This window comes from Sphaeramia orbicularis, chromosome 13 (genome assembly GCF_902148855.1).
Source record: "Sphaeramia orbicularis chromosome 13, fSphaOr1.1, whole genome shotgun sequence".
NCBI classification, from domain to species: Eukaryota; Metazoa; Chordata; class Actinopteri; order Kurtiformes; family Apogonidae; genus Sphaeramia; species Sphaeramia orbicularis.
In genome coordinates this window covers 23251143-23270393 of record NC_043969.1, presented here as the reverse complement: position 1 = coordinate 23270393, position 19251 = coordinate 23251143, and the positions used below count along the sequence as shown (strand labels likewise).

At 37.5% G+C, this 19251-nt stretch overlaps 1 protein-coding gene and 1 non-coding gene across 2 annotated transcripts; both read right to left on the bottom strand.

The window, feature by feature from the left end:
* Positions 1-826: 826 nt before the first annotated feature.
* On the bottom strand, positions 827-17525 carry LOC115431348 (probable E3 ubiquitin-protein ligase HERC6). The gene is made up of 22 exons (XM_030151631.1): positions 17372-17525; positions 17200-17276; positions 14967-15194; positions 14661-14752; positions 14422-14549; positions 12123-12277; positions 11848-11903; positions 11616-11704; positions 11452-11511; positions 11233-11329; positions 10571-10751; positions 10296-10447; positions 9156-9275; positions 8470-8568; positions 8186-8365; positions 7432-7572; positions 6449-6615; positions 3782-3848; positions 2844-2914; positions 2179-2362; positions 1509-1611; positions 827-1433 (listed from the first exon to the last, which is right to left on the bottom strand). Exons 1-22 carry the CDS (start codon positions 17494-17496, stop codon positions 1213-1215), a joined length of 2793 nt encoding a protein of 930 aa, XP_030007491.1. The 5' UTR covers positions 17497-17525; the 3' UTR covers positions 827-1212.
* On the bottom strand, positions 12998-13070 carry trnav-aac (transfer RNA valine (anticodon AAC)). The gene has a single exon. It is a non-coding gene; the product is annotated as a tRNA-Val (tRNA).
* Positions 17526-19251: the final 1726 nt, after the last annotated feature.

The following is a 19251-nucleotide window of genomic DNA, read 5'->3' as shown; positions in this document are numbered from 1 at the left end:
GACCGGACCCTTTGGGGGGCTGGATTTGGCCCCCGGGCCACATATTTGACACCTGTGATCTACAGTGTCACAACTATTTATTCCCATCATTTTTAAACAATATTGCTGATCCTAGACCTGACCAACTGAATCAACCCCAGATCATAACACTGCCCCCACAGGCTTGTACTGTAGGCACGAGGCATGATGGGTAATCACTTCATCTATCTCTCTTCTCACCCTAATGCACCCATCACTCTGGACTCCTCAGATCACATGACCTTCTTCCATTGAAACAGTCTAATCTTTAAGCTCACTATTAAACTGATGGTTAAGAAATGAGCAGCTTCTCACATCAGTTAGAGTTAAACAGGTTATAAAATACAGGGTGTCCCAAAAAAACTGACATCATTTAAGATGTCCGTATCGGAGTGACTACATGGTCAGGAGAAATTATACTTATTAGGATTTATTTTGGACATTAAATGTTTTATTCTACAAATTTCAAGTGAAAAATTTATGAATTGATTATTTAATTTATGACATTTTCTAACAAATTCACGTTGCACATTCACATTTGACTGAGTTTGGGCGTACTTCAATACACAGAACGCCTTTTCCGTTGCAGTAAATGGCATGTCTAGTCCTGAAAGCAGAACAATAAAAATTATTACAGTTTTCTTAGCAAAAAAAATTTAAATTAAGTGATGAAATTATGTAAAATTTTTTGGGACACCACATATACGCATCACTGCAGTAGTTATCCAATGGAACGATCTGAACTACGTGCTTAGTTAATTCCAGGGATGTAGTATACAACATGTGTCAAAATAACTACAATCTTGAGAATAAACTGCACGACATTATTGAAGAAAAGAGCATTTATTTAAGGAACGCTTACAATTTGCACCCCTCCTCTAGTGCAGTTTTCAACAAAAACAATGAAAATATAATATATAACTCTAACAATGTCATTAGGTATCCAAAGAAAACATTACTTTGTTCTAAATACACATGTGACTGACACCGGTGCTTTAAATGTATACTTGTAGGATTTAATGATGACTTCACCACATAGTCTTTGCTTATAGCAGTTGAACAAATGAGTGGAAATCACAATTTTAGTTGAATAAATGCAGTCCTTCATCTGCATAAATTCTTACACAGAGCAATGTGAAAAAAAAAAAAACAAAAAACATACACAAGTGTTAAACATGAAGCAGGTGTAGTGTTTTATTCTTTCCAGAAGCCTCTGTTGTGATTAATAGCGTGTACCAGTCTGTCCCGCATCGTCCGCTCAACTGGGTATCTCTGGTAGAGGGGCAGGTACAACAGCAGGTGGCAGGTGAGGGATTCTGGGAAATGGAGTTCAGTGGCATTGGGCAAAACAGCGATGGTCATCTTGACGCTCTCCATACCCAGGAAGGGGACACGGTCACAGCCTGTGAGAAACACTGGAAAAGCAAACGAGACATTACAGCACTAATACATGTCACCACACACTGTAAACCAACATGTTTCAGACTTACACAGGAACCCTTTCTTTTGCTCAGGTGTCAGGTTCTCAAAAACCTCCCAGAAGGTAACAATGTTTGGGTGTTCAGCGTGGTACTCCCCAGAATAAACTGTGTTCTGCATCCAAAAATATAAAGAAAGAATTAAGGTGGAAGGTACTTGAAGGTTCCTGTGTACACGTTTGATAGAACTAACTACAAATTGAATGATTTCTATAAAGCTTTTATATCATTTCTTATGTGTGATTCATATTTTAGATCAATTATATGCTGAAGTTGGATGTTTCTAGAATTTAACTACTCCTCACAAGCGCACATGACTTTTTTTTAACAACTAAATGCTACTTTTCTTTGCTCTTATCTGTTGGTTTTTAAGATAAGATAAAAGATAAGATAATAAGGGAAATTCAGATGTACAGCAGCACAAAACTGCACTTAACTTAATCTAAAATTTCAGTATTTCTCTGTAAATTGAAATATTTACAATATTTAAAGATAAATAGCTGTAATAAAACGTAATGTCAAGGGGATACTTAATGTAAAACTGCTGATATAGAAGTATTTTGTACACTGAATTCTTGTTTTCACTGTGCTATGAATATTAATCTAAAACAAGTGTCCAATAATCTAAAACATCTGGATTTAGATCTCTTTGGTCACAGAATAGTCTCTCATCTCTACAGACCTGCTTGAACACCTCCCAGTCGTAGGTTTCTTGGCCCACCATCACTTCTTGCAGCTCCTCCGGCTGGAAGAAGTCAACTACATCTATGTTACAGACCTTAAAGAAGCCTCTCTTAAAGGCCTCGAACACTCCCTCCACCGATGTGTTAAAGGCGTAGTCGATAAAGGCAGCGACAAACTCTTTCCTGTTAAGATATTAAAAACAATATCAGAAATTGTAACCAAGTGGAAAATATATTCAAGGATGCTTATGAATGTTGCTTTTACTAGTGTGATATTGGGTTACTTTTGTGATATTCAGTTGTAAATACACCGTTGCTGAATAATATTGTTTTCAGACACATTCCTCAGTATTCACCTTTAACCACATACTGAGTCCCAGTTACACTTTATCTATCAAGAATAAATCACATTGTCACTATCATTTCATGAGAAGAGGCAAAAATATTTTATGCCACCTTCATGAGCCTTTGTCATGTATTCCCCTCAGTCAGGCATTTATATGATTAATCTAATAATCAGCTTTACTAATCTATGTCAGGTCCCATGTGAGCGTAGATAGACTGATGTGTTATGTGTTTGTGAAAGAATGGAGGAAAGTGACCAAAAGTGAGACACATTTATCTGGATCTCTTCTTGTATTTCAGCCATTCTTTATGATCTTACTTGTTTGCATTTGTGACAGGTTTTTCACTCTCTTTTGGATCAAGCGCAACTGATTCTCCTCCCCAGGACACCTGCAAATAATTAAAGACATCAATGATTCAGACTGGTATAATTCAGTGAAAGACAAAGCAGAACAGTGATGTGATGGTGGCAGTGTGATCAATCAATCCAATTTTATTTATATAGCGCCAAATCAGAACAAAAGTTATCTCATGACACTTTACATATAGAGTTGGTCGAAACCAGACCAAGGTTATTACCGTGAACGAAAACTAACGAAATGACGAAAACTAGAATTGTAAAAACATTTTCGTTAACTGAAATAAATAAAAACTATAATTAAAAGAAAAAAAGATAACTAACTGAAACTGTATTGTGTGCTTATAAAACTAACTAAAACGTATAAAAATGATAGATAAAATTCCCTTCGTTTTCGTCGGATTGATAAGAAATCGATTTATTTCCCTCAAGCAATTTTAACTGCTTGCACCATATGATATTTAACGGTCCGTCACTTCTCGTTTAGAGTCATCTTCTCATCCCCACTCTACCTGGAAACATGGAGACTAAAGTTGGGAGAAAACAGAATCCTGTCTGGGATTTATTTGAATATGACGGCAAAGAAGATAAAAGATATAAAGAAACTACAACTAAATTAAAACGAAGCATTTAGAAAATAACGAAAACTACTAAAAACTAGCAAACCTGCTCTGAAAACTAATTAAAACTAACTGAATTAGAGGAAAAAAAAGTCAAAACTAAATAAAACTAAACTACAATGAAAAATCCAAAACTATTAGAACCTTGAACCAGACTCTAAGCCAATTTACAGAAACCCAACAAAATCCTCCAGGAGCAAACACTAGTGACTGGTGACAGTGGTGAGGAAAAACTTCCTTTGTGATGTGTGTAATGTGACAACTGTGACTTCAACGTACAGTGAAAGTCGTTTGCAGACCTTCAATCACATCGGGAGTGTACTCCTCTAAGATGCACTGCAAGGATCTGAAAACACAGGAAAAGATGAGCTTATCAGACACTTCACACAAGGGACAGACTGACTGATCTGCGCTGTTAGGACTTTTCTCCGCATCAGCAGAGACGGGTGCTGATGGTGGCTGATATCTGAACTGGAAATACTGACTTTGAGGGAAATGTCAATCAATGTCAAGGAAGAAGAAACTCACTGACAGAACTGTATGTCCTCAATATCCATTATGTTTTCAGCTAAACAGGTTTTGAACGGACTAAAACACATCTCTGATTCAGTCATGTCACTAACATTGGGCGAACAAAAACTGTATTAATATAAACAATTATCTTATAAATCTCTCATCTGTTGGGATGTCATTAAATAAGACAATATCAAAAAGAATAAAGCCATACCCTGCTTTCTGTAAATTATCAGAGCATATTTTCTTTCTTGATAAATCACCCACACTCTGAAAACATCTTAAAGGGGTCATATTTTGCTCAACCCACTTTAATTAGTCTTTGGTTCATTTATTTGTGTATTTGGGGACCTTAATAGTTCATAAAGTTTGAATTTGAACCCTCCAGGTGCTGCAAAGCTATCTTTATATTAATTCTAGCAAAAATCAAGTGGATTTCTACAACCTGTTTTAATTCCTGCTTAATTTGTTACATTTTATAACTAGCTACGTCACGACATTTGCACATATAAGGTCAAGACTTCCGACAAACATATCTCAGAGTACTACATAATTGTTTATCAGCAGCACCGGCTGTAGTAAAAACTAAAAATATGTCCAAACTTTGAGCCTTTTACCCAAAACATTCAGTTGTTGGTTGTATTAATGAACACAAGTGGCTGAACAGGACAGAGCAGCACAGTCAACAACCTGGAGGGGGTGGGGTGTGAAGTGGTTTATTTGGATTTAAAGGGCCAGCACTTTAAACGACCCTTTTCTTGTCATTACTAAAAATAGGGTTGAAGATGGACCTGTGGAGGTGAATTAATGAAGTATTCAGACCCAAGCAGAGCATTTACAGTTTATGTAGACCACAGGGAAATGTTTTAAAATGCATAATTCCATTTAAAAAGCTAAAATATCACTCTTTAAAACTAAATCCTAGGAGCCACCAACAGTAGCATTTAGAAAATTTTAACTTACAATAGCCAGGAATGAATACTGAAGTAATGAGTCTTTGACCTTGTTTGTAACCATAGCAACAGCATGGCTTATAAGAGGTTGATACTGGTCTTGAACAGCTCTTGGCTCATAAGGACCTAATCGAAACCATGGTTATGATATTGACGTTTATTAATCTACTATTGATCAACATCTGCTTCATTTCTTATGGTGTCAAATATTTTCCTGTTGTCTATGCAGAAATACACTGGTGTAATGTAATATTCAAATTATTAAAATACATATAAAAAAGATGGTGAGCAAATATAAGTGATGTATGGTCACAATATGTTAGCTTTATAAAAGGCCTGTTTTTGCATATTTCTTTTTTCTATAGATAACAAGCTAACCATCCATGGAATAGTGTTTTTTGTAGGTTTACAGCTGCTTGTTATAATATATACCAGGGGTGTCAAACATGCGGTCCGGGGGCCAAATGCAGCCCACCAAAGGGTCCAGTTCGGCCCCTGGGATGTTTTTGCCAAGTGCAAAAATTCCACAGTCTTGAATTGAATTAATCAAAAGAAAAATTTAGCTTGAATTAAGGAAAGAATCTTGAATTAGGCCCAAAAAAAATTTCAATTAAGTAAAAAAAAAAAAATCTTCAATTAAGCAAAAAAAAAAAAAAGAAAAAATCTTCAATTAAGTAAAAAAAATCTCAAATTTAGCAAAAAATCTTGAATTAAGCCAAAAAAAATCTTCAATTAAGTGAAAAAATCTTGAATTAAGCAAAAAAAAAATCTAGAATTAACAATTTTTTTTTCTTTGTTTTAGTGCAAAAAATAACATTAAATTATGGAAATATTCACATTTACAAACTATCCTGTAACAATTAAATGTGAATAACCTGAACAAATATAAACAACCTGAAATGTCTAAAGAGTCTTTAGTGTCTTTGTAGATCTGATCCATAATGCACATGGACAAATGATAAGTTGAGGAATAATATTGTTAATATTGCACTAAATTTTCTTATGTTTTTTTTAATTTAAATTTCAGTTTTTTCAGTTTTTTTTTTTTTTTTGGATAGTTCATAAAAGTAAGTATTTTCATAATTTAATGTTTTTTTACACTAAAACAAAGACAAAAATTTGGAGTTGTCATTATTTATAGGTTATTATGTTATTATTTTACTGGTCCGGCCCACTTGAGATCAAATTGGGCTGAATGTGTCCCCTGAAAGAAAATGAGTTTGACACCCCTGATATATACAAATAGTAGGTGGAATAACCTTTGGCTTTAGCATACATCCTTTCTGTCAATATTGTCTTGTTTTTCCATGTAATGTACTGTCTTGTTGACAGAAAAAGACTAGCTGAACTGAAATGATATTAACAATAAAATTCAATGGACTGTCCTTCCTATTTTCTACAGGAGGACGCTAAAATGTTCTCCTTCTCACAACAGATGATCTATGTCTTTGACACATGCTTTATGTGTTTAAAGCATTACCTTGCCACTACAGGCTCAAACTCCTTCATGTCGTCTAATGAGGGTTTGACTCTGAGCAGCTTCTTGAAGAGAACCAGAGGGAACGGCAGGTGGACGATGTTGTGGTTGTAGAGAGCCAGGCCACACAAGACCCCAAACACAAAGTAACTCTTCTCCTCAACTTTTGGCTGGATGGCAGACGACAAATGGAAAGTAAGCATTTAGTACCATCTATGAACTGCATGGTTTGGGTTAGAGAGCAGAAGAGAATAATTAGGAAAACAGAATTATAAGTTCACATCAGTTATGTTTTTCTTTCTTTTAATCAATCTAGTCAGCCATGCACTTGTTTTCAATGATGCTGAGAGAATGAAAAATACACACACAGAAATGTACTTGTGATGTCTTTAGGTCAAAAACCTAATTATTTCATATATTGAATAAATTATTTGATTAAGTTATAATAAATAAATAAATAAATAAATAAGTTGATTTTATGTTAAAAACTGTTAAAATGCAGTGGTTTTGAAACTTGATAAGAGTGAGATATAATTTCCTAAAAGGATCTTTGTGCTAGTCATGAGCTATAGTTTAATGCTGAGTGAGTGCTCTTTTTTAGAGATGATCTTTGACATGTTTACTGGAGGACCTGCTAGTCTCACTGCAAATTGAAGTCAAAAACAACTCATGGATGAACTGAGTGTGCTCTAGATGCTTGTGCCTTGGGAAACTTTTGTCCTTTTACAAAAAAAAAGAAACTACATAAAAGAGAACCTCCACATTAAGAAAGCAAGCCTTGTTTGGATTCTTCCTCATTTTGTTCACTGGTTCTCTAGCTTCACAGTCACATGTTGTGAGGACAGCACAATATTACCCAACAAAAAAGTGAAAATATCAAAGTTGTTTTTAATTATTATTTTAAACTGACTTGGAGGTACGATGGTGTTAAGGTTTAAATAATGTATTTTGAGTAATGTTTTAGGTTTTTAACTAAATACTTTTACCTTGGGGGGGAACCAGGCCAGAGTTTTGTGTTCATTGTACATGAACATTCCAGACTCTGGAGCCATCAGCTCATCGAACACATGGAGGAAGAAATCCCTTTTGTTGACGTTGGTCACCTTCCTGTCATCCACAAACTGCACCTAAGAAAGAAAAGAATCATGCTATTATCAGTGCCATTGAGTTTTTTCACTTTCAGAGTAGTGCATACTGAATAAACAACAGCTCATATAACCTTCATCCACATACTCAACACAAGTTGGGTTATGGAATTTAAGGAAATATAGGTTTTATTCCATAATCCAAACAACATATTATATTTCCACTGGCTGAGCAAAATCTCAAACTGAACCCTCATTTAGTGATCTGTGTTCTGTGATGATGTTGCTTCATTGCAGGTAGAAAATGGCGTATTGAATCTGGAGAAAAGTGCACACAAATAATTTATTCAGCATTCAGTTTCAGAATTGGGCAGCACGATTCGGTTAAAAAAAGTCATTTGCAATTATTTTGGACAATGTTGAAATGGGAACTTGAACTACAAAAACATTATTAAAAAAACTCCTAAACAATAAAAATGTAGTAATTTTAATGTGGACTTCTACACCTCTTTGTTCAGTGTCAGTGCCCACACCCACATTAGGGTTGTAAACTGCAGCCTTGTGTGATTATACTGTCACAGTCTGACATTATGTTAACATTTTAATGAACTGTGCAGGTTTGCTTGAGAATGCTAAGGTTTATGTTCATGTTTACCTGAAGCTGCCTTTCAAAGGCGCTGTGGTCAGCTGCACTGATCTGTCTGAAGGTGTCCTCGACCAGGTGAGGTCGTCTCAGAGTTAACTGGAAGATCGGTGCCGGAGGAGAGTCTGCAGAGTTCACAAACGACTCATGAGGCCACGCCAATGCCAGGTCATGCATGAAATGGTGGATCCACTGAAATCACAAAACCACACTTTTATTAATAGTCAAAATGTATAAGAGACTTTATTTCATGCAATTTATAGCTTTATATATTTAGAAAATCATTTAAGTAGTACCTTCGTGAAGTAGGCAAAGATGTTGAAGACTGCAACCTTGCAAATCGGAGTCAACAAGAACGGGTAGCGGCAGAAGATGGCAGGTGTGTTGGCATCATCCTTTAATAAAACGTAAATTATAAACTGTACACAGAAAGTAATTCAGCAAGAGACAGAAAAGAACATGTAATATTTTAAAGGGAAGCAAAGGTAACATCTAATGTTGTATGTAGACAAAAAGGAAAATACGTATCGTTAGCCTCATAGCATAAAGGTCATATTTTTGGCCAAACTGTGATATCTGCATAACTGTATTCTCCTAACACTGCTGATGAATTTTTCATCACTGGCTATGACCTGAAAAAATATGACTTAGGCAATGATGCTATGAGGCTAATGATAGTCACAACCTAGTTTATGTGGTCAGTTGGTTGCAGTCTACCATTTCACCACTAGATGTCACTAAATATCACACACTGAGGCTTTAGGTACTTATAACTAGTCTGATACTGTTAGTAAAACGGGAACTTTGGTTGATTTCATTTGAGACAATGTGCCTAACGGTATATATAATATATAAAGACATAAAACACCGGGAGTGATACGTTTATTTTAAATGTCTTAAAAAAAAAAAAAAAAAAACATCATGAACTTCACTGAATGTGTGTTTAGTTCTTTTAAACTGTAACTGAAGCGTGTAGTTTTACCTCATTTTTAGAGAACAAAACCCACAAAGAGACATCTTCCAGAGGCACGATATTTGCAATGATTTCTTCCACATAAAAGGTGCTCAGTGGGACTTTGTAGGATTTTCCTGATTTGTTCACCTGTCAAAGAATACATACAATAATAATGCTTTGAAATCTGGATTATTCTCTAGTATATAAAGAAGTCTCCAAACCCTATATGTTTTTCAAACAGTCTTGACTTGATAAATTGTCCCTTAGTCCCATAATCAACATTGTGATTTTCTACACAAATACAAAGTGAAACATCTGAATAGATCTGACTCTAAACCCTCTGATGGTTTCATTAGTGGCTTTTCCATTGGACATCTGTGCAAAACTTTACCGATATTTACTAAATTTCAAACAGAAGTGCGTAATGTTGGTTTTTTCATTAAATCACAAATGCAATGATTTGTTTATTTATTATTGCGAGATGACATGAGATGTCATTCCATAAACATGGTGACGAACATAAATATCACATTGATTTATGGACATATTCATAATTATTATTAAATATTACCCCTCTATCCTGTCCTAAATTCAAAAATGATTTGGTTTCCTGGTGTGTCCACACATACTGCACCATGTTTCTTTTAAATCTCTTCTTTTCCGCTTGTTGTAACATTTGTCAACATCTGTTTTTTTTTTTGTTCACATGATTCTAGTTGCGGAAAAAGTTCTTTCCATTGCAGTTTTGTGCGATATATCAATGTCGCTATGCCCAAAAAACCACTTCTTGCCAGTGCAAACATTTTATATCAAAATACGAGAGTTTTGGCAAAATTGCCTTTTTTTCCATTAGGCCAATTTTTATGCACAAGTTACATCACATAATTTGAAGGTCAATGGAAAAGCAAGTAGTGAAGACTTAACCATGTTGTTAATGATGTCAATTAATTGTGCAAACTCTGAGTGTGCTATTAAGGCAACAATGTATGACAATAGATGACAAAACTAACTATATACACTACTTCTAAAATATACAAATGTGTGAGTGCAACCTGTTCATAAAACACACAGCTGAGCCAGACCCTGAACTGTTGTTTTTCCATTTGGCAAATTTTTATGCACAAGTTACAGTCGCGCAAATTGAGGGTCAATGGAAAAGACCTTCACCTTGTAGAGTAGTTTAAGGGCTTCCAGCAAGTATTTGACTCCAGGGTTGTGAGTCGCCAGGAGGCCATTTTTTAACATGAAGGCCAGAGCTTTTTTGAATACGGAGATGTGCTTCATCAGTATGGTGGGTGTCACAGAAGACCACCAGGTTCCTACAGACACATAAGTCAGAACATATTTTATATTAAATTCTACATGTTGGGTAGTGCTGGCATTAACAGGAGGACTTTTGGACAAAATCATAAATAAAGAAGTAATAAGTAGTAATTGTTTACTTAGTGTTTTCAAAGCCTTCTCATTCAGCTCTGTTATACTGATTGCCAGGGCCAACACATCATTCATGACGTGCGAGTCGTTTTGGAGAACAGGTAACGTCAGCAGAATCAGGAAGATCTCTGGAGACCTCAAAAACTCTCTTGCAGTGTACAGCAAATCCATGTGGACCTGTAGGTTCAACTGCACAAAAAACTGATTTTTCAGATACAGTCACAAAAAAAAAAAAAAAAAAAAAAAAAAAAATAGTAGACCCCCCTTGTTTTCTTTAATTTGTTGTTCATTTTAATGCCTGGTACAACTAAAGGTACATTTGTTTGGACAAATATAATATAATAAGAGCGGATATCTAGTCATTTTCCATCGTTTTCTTTATAATAACCAAAATCACTTAAGTTCTTGCATTAACAGGTATGTCATTGTACTGACAAAAACAGTGCTTTTAGGCATGCCATGTTTTCTTTTCTGTCTAATTTTAGTCACATGATGCCACACAGGAGTTAGTACTCGATTGTATAACCATTGTTTTTGATGACTTTTGATGGTCTAATAATTTTTTCTGCGACTATATAATGGGCTCTGCAGCAATATTTCATATATACACAGAGAGAAAAAGAGATTTGTTAAAATAATGTGTATAATTGTTTTAAAGTGTGCTCGTAACTGATTGTTGGATCCATGGTATGGCCATCAGTTGGTCAAAAGCTCGACTGGCTGCCTCCAGGTCCACAGTTAAAGCACCTGCTTCTGCTGGACACTTACTGTTGACCAAAGCATTAAAAGAAACAGGTACACGGAAACAAAATGATTTAAGTATTATTTTAAATTCGTATTTGATTATTTTTGTTAGTAAATTAACAACTAGCAGCTATAAAATACTCACTTAGCTTTGGTGAAACTTGCAACAAGACTTGAACTTGTGAAAAACATTGACAGTATTTCTCTGTTGAAGACAGTTGAGCATTCAGAGGGACTGATCAATACTGCAGTTTCTTTATATTTGACATTTTATTTACGTAGAATAACAGCACAACAATGAATGAGGACCTCTTTGTCACCATGCTCTGTGGTGTTGCCAGCCATCTTTGCACTGTTGTCTCCTCAACTCGTCCAATTATCTGATTTTGATGCGAATTCTTTAAAGGAAAATTATATAAGAAAGGTTAACAGTGTTTACAGCAGAAGAATCCACTTAAAATAAGTCAACTCTGATGTGGCCTTTTAAAAAAAACAAACACATGATTGTGGTTATTTTTCAGTGATATTTCAGCACTTTTACCTTTGCAGATGAAATGTAAGCAAAGTTCGTATTCCATCCAGCTGCGATTTTCAAGTCTGTTTAATGAAACAAAGGCAAATAAATTCAGACATGTAGTTTGAGTCTGAATATCATCTTAAATTGACATATTAGAAATAAACATGAGACAAAATCCCCTCCAAAACACTAATGAATCAAATCAAGGTAATTACTTAATTCGACTAAAAATTTCACTATTGACAGGTAATTAGAAAAATAAAGATAACTGCGTCATTAAGCACACACAGAACACATACCAGTGGGAACGACTGCTGCACTGTCAGTGGTCCATGGGAGCTGGACTAGACTGGGGGTCAGACTATTTTCAGGTCGTCCATTTCCAATCTGACCTTTGACCCCATTACCAAAGGCCCACAGCTGGCCTGAGGAGCTCAAAACTAGAGTGTGATGCCTAGAAGAGACGACCCAGTTATGATGAAATTTTTTTTTTGTCAGTATAGTGTTTTAGATGCAGATACTGTACATTTAAGCCATCACTAGCTGAAACATGCAGAAACACACCACACACTGCAAACAAACAGCAGTGGGCTGCCATGTCAGGCGCCAGGGGGCAAATGAGGGGGTTAAGTGCCTTGCTCAAGGGCATATCAGCCCCTGAGCCAACAACCTTTGGTCATAAACCACAGGGTTCCTACAGGTTTCTACAAGTTAAATTTAAGACTTTTTAAGACCTTTTTAAGACTACTTAGAACAGGATTTCATGCCTGTTTCACAGCCATACTGGCAAAAATCTGTGACTCCTAGAGTTCAGGAAAATTTACAAATTTACTCCAACGGCTTGATTCCTTCTGTTCAGAGTCATTTCTCACCAGGGGCTGCAAAGTTAGCAACTGGTTCCTAATTTCAATATAAACTGTCCGGTTGGAGCAGGTGGAAGTGAGTCGACTAAAGTTACTTTCTTTGCAGTTTGGACAAACACATTTCAACACAATACAGTCAACAAGTTTAAGGCAACATCATTTAAGACCTACCATATCAAACTGAATACCTTCTAAAGACTTTTTTAAGGTATTAAATGCAGACTTGTAAACTCAATACTTTTAAGACCCTGAGGGAACCCTGCAAACCAAGTCTCCTTCTCGGCCACAGTTGCTTCTAAAAATAACTCAGCTGTTCCTGCCCGGTTTCGAACCGAGGACCTTTCGCGTGTTAGGCGAACGTGATAACCACTACACTACAGGAACTGGCTGGGGTAAAATAAGAATCAGCAGAATACATGCTATGTTTTCTGGAGCTCCAACTAAAACTTCCTGTAACCCACCTTAAAGAACCCCTGATCTCCCCCACCCACACCATACCACCCACCCACAACTACCATCCAGCCCCACTCCCAGCAAGAACTGCATTATGTGCAGTAATTATTTCAGGTTTTTTTTCAGCTCTTCCTATTTTACTTTAGGCAAGGCAGGTTTATTTCTATAGCACATTTCATGTACAAGACAATTCAAAGTGCTTTACATAAAACATTAAAAGCATTACAGCAGAAGCAATAAAAAGTATAGGTATGAGAGAAACAAACAAACAAACAAAACAAAATCAGATAAATCGATAAAACAGATAAAAACTTAAAAGAATACAAACTCTATTCAAATGCAGCTGAGAACAGGTGGGTCTTTAACCTGGATTTAAATAAACTGAGTGTTTCAGCTGAACTGAGGTTTTCTGGGAGTTTGTTCCAGACATGTGGAGCATAGAAGCTGAACGCAGCTTCTCTGTGTCTGGTTCTGACCCTGGGAACTGACAACAGACCGGATCCAGATAACCTGAGGGGTCTGGCAGGTTCTTACTGGGTCAGGAGGTCACTGATATATTTTGGTCCTAAAGCATTCAGAGCTTTATAGACCAGCAACAGAACTGTAAAGTCTATCCTCTGACGGACAGGCAGCCAGTGGAAGGACCTCAGAGTTGGACTAATGTACTAATTTACTACTGAGAAACTTTTCTATATACCTGTATATACTTATTGTATTGTTGTGATTGTGGATTTTATGTGAGCTGCTGGACACCTTCAATATTCTAGTCAGACACAACCCAGTCACTATAAACAATTATTAACTAACCCTAACCCAGATCCTTCCCCCTCTCATGTCATCTTTCCAGTCTACCTACATTATTTAGAAGTATTTTTAAACAAAACAAAAAAAAAAAAATTTGGACTAAAATCTCATTTTTTTTTCCCAGACCACATTACCCCCCCCCCCCCCCCCCTTTACGATTTTCCGTACTGATGGTCGAAAATTACCCTCTTGAAAAATGGTTTCAAACAGTCTGAAATACCTCACATGTGACTAACTGATGCCTTTGGGATTGTTTAGAAGTATTTCTAAGCAAAAAAAAAGCTGGATCAAAATCTCTTTTTTTTTTTCCCGGACCACATACCACCCCCCCCACCCCACCCCCCCCACCCCCTTATGATTTTCTCTATCAGTAGTTGAAAATGACCCCCTTCAAAAATGGATTTACACTGGATTGGCAAAAAGCCCAGAAATAAATAAATAAATAAATATGTTGTGATAAAACACAGTGACTCTTTACCTGCCACATGCGATTTGTGAGGCACGTCCACCCAAACCCTCCACAAGTCTGGGTCTCACTTCATTACCAGATGAGTTATGACCCAGCTGACCATGACGTCCATCTCCAAAAGTGAACACCTTCCCATCCTAACAACAGAATTAATTAAACAGTTGTAATTACAGAGTTATAACTATAGTGTTCCATATTCTTTACACTGGATGAGTATTATCTGGCCAGGCTGAAGCAGGCGTTGGTACCTTTGTTAACACAGCTGTATGTGCTTCTCCACAGCTTATGAAAGAAACACCTAGAGGTCTGAGAGCAGGTACCATGCAGATGTTGAACCTACCTGAACAAACGACAAAACATGGATGACAGGCTAAGTTCAAAGTATTCTGCAACAGATAAGTGGCTTAAATTGCAGCAGTTATTGTCTCTGTCAGCAGATGGCACAGGTTGACTTGTGAAACTGGTCTGACAAAGGCCAGCCAGCTCCTGTATGATGCAACATGTGCTGTGTGCTACATGTCAAAGACTGAATGAATAACTGGGTGTTTTTATACCCTTCTCGTCGACCCTGTTGAGGCCCAGCTGACCCACTTTATTGGCCCCACAGCAGTACACCAGGCCTGGCAGAGTGAGGACCAGGGTGTATTCTGCTCCAGCAGCGATCTGGCTCACTGCGACACCGATCAGGGAGTGGATCAGGACCGGTGTGTACTGCAGTGACACCTCCTTCCCAAGACCCAGCTGACCATGACTGTTCTGACCCCAGGAAAAGACATCTCCACCTGGAAAACAGTCCAGAAAAAAAACAATCAATAGGTAAGCGAAGGTGAGTTTATATAGCACATATCATACTTGTTGTGCTTTACAGTGCTTAAACAATAGAATAAAAGAATATTAAAAATGCAATTAGAAGAGAATAAAGGATACATAAAACAGTAATAGATTAGGATAAAAAAAAATAACAGTACTGTGGCACAAAATATCAGTTTGTCTACTACCACAGAGCCAATCAGCGCCCTCGTTATATCATGTGTAGACTGGTAACTGGTCACATCCTGAAACGTCACGTCCCAAAAAGTACCATGGCAATCAGAGAGCAAATAGGGGGAACCTAAAGACGGTGGAGACTTAGTTCACTAGGTGACACTACAGACTAAAATATGGAAGACTCAGGTTTGATTCCCAGTCAAAGCAGCATTTTTTTTTCTGCAGATTTTCAAACGGGGGGGCACAGTGCCAGTAGGTAAATACGACATGGATATAAATCAGCCACTGGGACAACGTTCAGAGTGCAGAATTCGGAGCACTGCACTCAATACACAGAACTGACACAGAACTGAGAAGTCACACGGTACACTGCCGCATCTAACCTGTAGCTCCGCCCACCTTCTCCAGCCTCACTAATTGCACACAGCAAAGAACACCATAAAACAACAACATATAGAGCATTTACAACAATAATTCCTATTCTATACTATATACTATCATTAATTTCTCGTTTCTTCCATCGATTGCCACAGTACTGTGGTAGCAAAATCCACAAAAGAATGCACTGAAGTATACGCCATATATCACCACAGTACTGTGGCAACAAGAGGATAATGAGTTCATGGAACAGTATCCATGATTGGCTCTAGTACAAATGCTAACATTTCATTGGCTCTGTGGCAACAGACAAACTGATATTTCGTGCCACAGTACTGTGGCAGTAGCCACTGCCATAAAATAATGTCATTAAATCTATATTAAAGTGATTAAAAGGAAATGCAGTTTTCTAGATTTACAGATTAACATCAGATCCACCTCTTGCCTATTAAGCTGTATGTAACTCTGAATAAAAGCCCCGTGTCTCCCAGTCACTGACTATAGCTAAAAGTGTGTTGTACATCATCTTATGTGTTTTGGGGATTCTGGAATAAAAATAGAGAAAAAAAAGAGCAATGAGGTCATTTTCACCTCCATTGCCAGGCCTAAACCATTCAGTGATTTTTATTTATTTTTTATGAACCAGGTAAGTTCGGACCTTCTTGCTGTGAGGCAACAGTGCTAACCACTGCACCACCGTACTGCCGTTTGTAGATTTGTAGACAAGTAGCTACACTTTCAAATCTGTTCCATAACTAACCTGAAGCCAGTGTAAAGATGTTGGACCTGGTTTAATGTGTTCTGGTCTAATGGTCCTGGTTCTGAATGAGCTGCAGCTGTTTGATATACATTTTGGGAAGTCAAGTCACAAGAGTATTAGAACTGACTCTACTGGAGCTTCCACTGGTCCTTTTTGAACACATAATTCTGAATTCACTTTCAGGTGATAGAAACCTGTTTTGGTCACAGCTTTGATATGGATGGTAAATGTCAGATCTGAGTGTATTAACACAGGTTACAAATCTGATCCTTGTTTTTTAGAGGCACAGATGCAAGTTTTATCCCTATTTAATTGTAGAAAACCTTGGTTCATCCAGTCACTAGTTTGGAAAAAAAATATTTATGAATTAATTACATCATGGATTTGTCAGTTTGAATAATGTAATGACTGCCTCATGATATTATCAGGGAGTACATACTGCAATTTGCAAAAATGATTTTTGCACTGTTCTGGGGCTCCTGCACGATGTTTTTATACTATTTAACTTTGACTACATTTTTTCACTGCACTCTCTGAATACACATGGCAATTAACATGAAACTTTAACTAGTGTAGTGGAATTCCTGATACTTTGAACACTGACATGTAAAACTAAAATTTTCACTATTCACTGTTGATGAACTTATCTTTCAGAATCCTACCTTTAGTTAACGCCAAGGAATGGGAATTTCCACAAGCAACTTGAATCACTGGTACTGGCAGTGGTAAAGGCACCCCACTGCATGTTAATGAGACAAAGATGTACAAATAACACAATAACTTCAAGTGATCTGTATGCAGTGTTTTTGACTAATGCATAGAATATGAGCCCACCTGGGTCTGTATTGGTCACACTCTGGATCTGGTAACAACCCGAGCTGTCCATCCTCTCCAGCCCCCCAAGAGAAGACACCTCCAGTTGCATTTACAACCAGACAGTGATCCTGACCACAAGCCATGGCCACCACTTTACTCAGTCCCTTTACACGGCCTTACACAGGGGAGAGCAGAAAACAGTCAACATACGTATACAAGAAGAGGAATCCTTTGTGATACTTCAAGAATTTACAATTTTCAAACCCCTACACACAAATCTTTACAAATATTTATACTTGGGAATTTGGGAAAAAAAAACAAAAACAACAAACTTTTCTTTTCACCTATATGTGTCAAATCAAACTACTTTTATAAGCTATACATGAAACACTGTTAACTTATTATTAGTAGTAGTAGTAGTATTATCATTACTACAACAAGTAGTAGTACTTTTTATTTATATTCTTATTATTATTTTGATTATTAGGGGCTCGGGCATCGACACGAGCACCTCTCCCCCATTGCAAAGCAATGGGAGAGAGGTGCTCGTGGCGAAGCCACGAGCACCTATTGTTCTTCCGCGCGTTTATTATTAGGGGCTCGGGCATCGACACGAGCACCTCTCCCCCATTGCAAAGCAATGGGAGAGAGGTGCTCGTGGCGAAGCCACGAGCACCTATTGTTCTTCCGCTCGTTTATTATTTTTATATATTATTAGGGGCTCGGGCATCGACACGAGCACCTCTCCCCCATTGCAAAGCAATGGGAGAGAGGTGCTCGTGGCGAAGCCACGAGCACCTATTGTTCTTCCGCTCGTTTATTAGGGGCTCGGGCATCGACACGAGCACCTCTCCCCCATTGCAAAGCAATGGGAGAGAGGTGCTCGTGGCGAAGCCACGAGCACCTATAGTTCTTCCGCTCGTTTATTAGGGGCTCGGGCATCGACACGAGCACCTCTCCCCCATTGCAAAGCAATGGGAGAGAGGTGCTCGTGGCGAAGCCACGAGCACCTATAGTTCTTCCGCTCGTTTATTTTTATTATTATTATTTTTCATCTTACGGCCACATTTTCGCCGATTAATAGGGCCCGAACCGCTGGAAAGACCCCTGCACAATATACATTAAAACGTGCGGTTTCATCGGGAATAGTGTGCTATGTTATTTTCATAGAGATTCGTGAATGTTTCGCAGAGTTATTCGCGAAAAACACGCGAAAAAAGTCCCATAGAAATGAATGGGGAGATGAAAAAATCAGCCAGAAAAGTCCACTTTTTTCCAGACACTACTACTTCACCATACTTTCACCTACAGACTTCATTTAAACTTTAAAACGCAGGCATTTTGTCCTCTCCGCACGAATGTACTTTGTATGAGGATGGGTTTTACGGTTTTCAATAGGTGAGTCTTCAAAAACCCCTGGGTTGAGTGAAAATTCTCAAAATTTCCTGAGTTAGAGTGGGTGATGTCATCACACTAGAGTGTGAGAGCAGTGAAAATTCACCTGAAAATTCTCTGAATAAATCGCCCTCCCGGCCAAACCATACATCGCAGGTGAATGACATTTTCCAAAAACGTAGCCATGGTTCCTGGGCTTCATATGAAACCATGTTTGAAGACCTAGCTTTTTTTAAAGTGAAATGGCAGGCACTAGTTTGGAGGCTCATCCCTTCTTTCTCCCATTAACTCTCCATTGTAGCGGATTCCTTCTTGTCTTGGTCAGTATACTGTTTTTACACTGCTCTAACTCAGTCATTTCTCATAGTACGTGAAAAAAACCTACATCTGTGTGTTCCCCAGGTCCTTCTGACGCTCACAGTCATTTCGGTTTTCACCTATCTTGTACGGTTTTCCCATAATTAGCAGTTTTCCGGGACCTGTTCTGAGTGCCTCACTCAGTC

What these genes read in the sequence shown, in the direction of transcription:
- LOC115431348 (XM_030151631.1), bottom strand. Translation starts at nt 17,496, where the DNA reads ATGGCTTGTGGTCAGGATCACTGTCTGGTTGTAAATGCAACTGGAGGT. An exon ending in CCCTTAAACTACTCTACAAG is followed by an intron (nt 9,276 to 10,295) that starts GTGAAGGTCTTT and finishes ATTCTTTGACAG; the next exon opens with GTGAACAAATCAGGAAAATC. An exon ending in TGGCCTGGTTCCCCCCCAAG is followed by an intron (nt 6,616 to 7,431) that starts GTAAAAGTATTT and finishes TCTGCCATCCAG; the next exon opens with CCAAAAGTTGAGGAGAAGAG.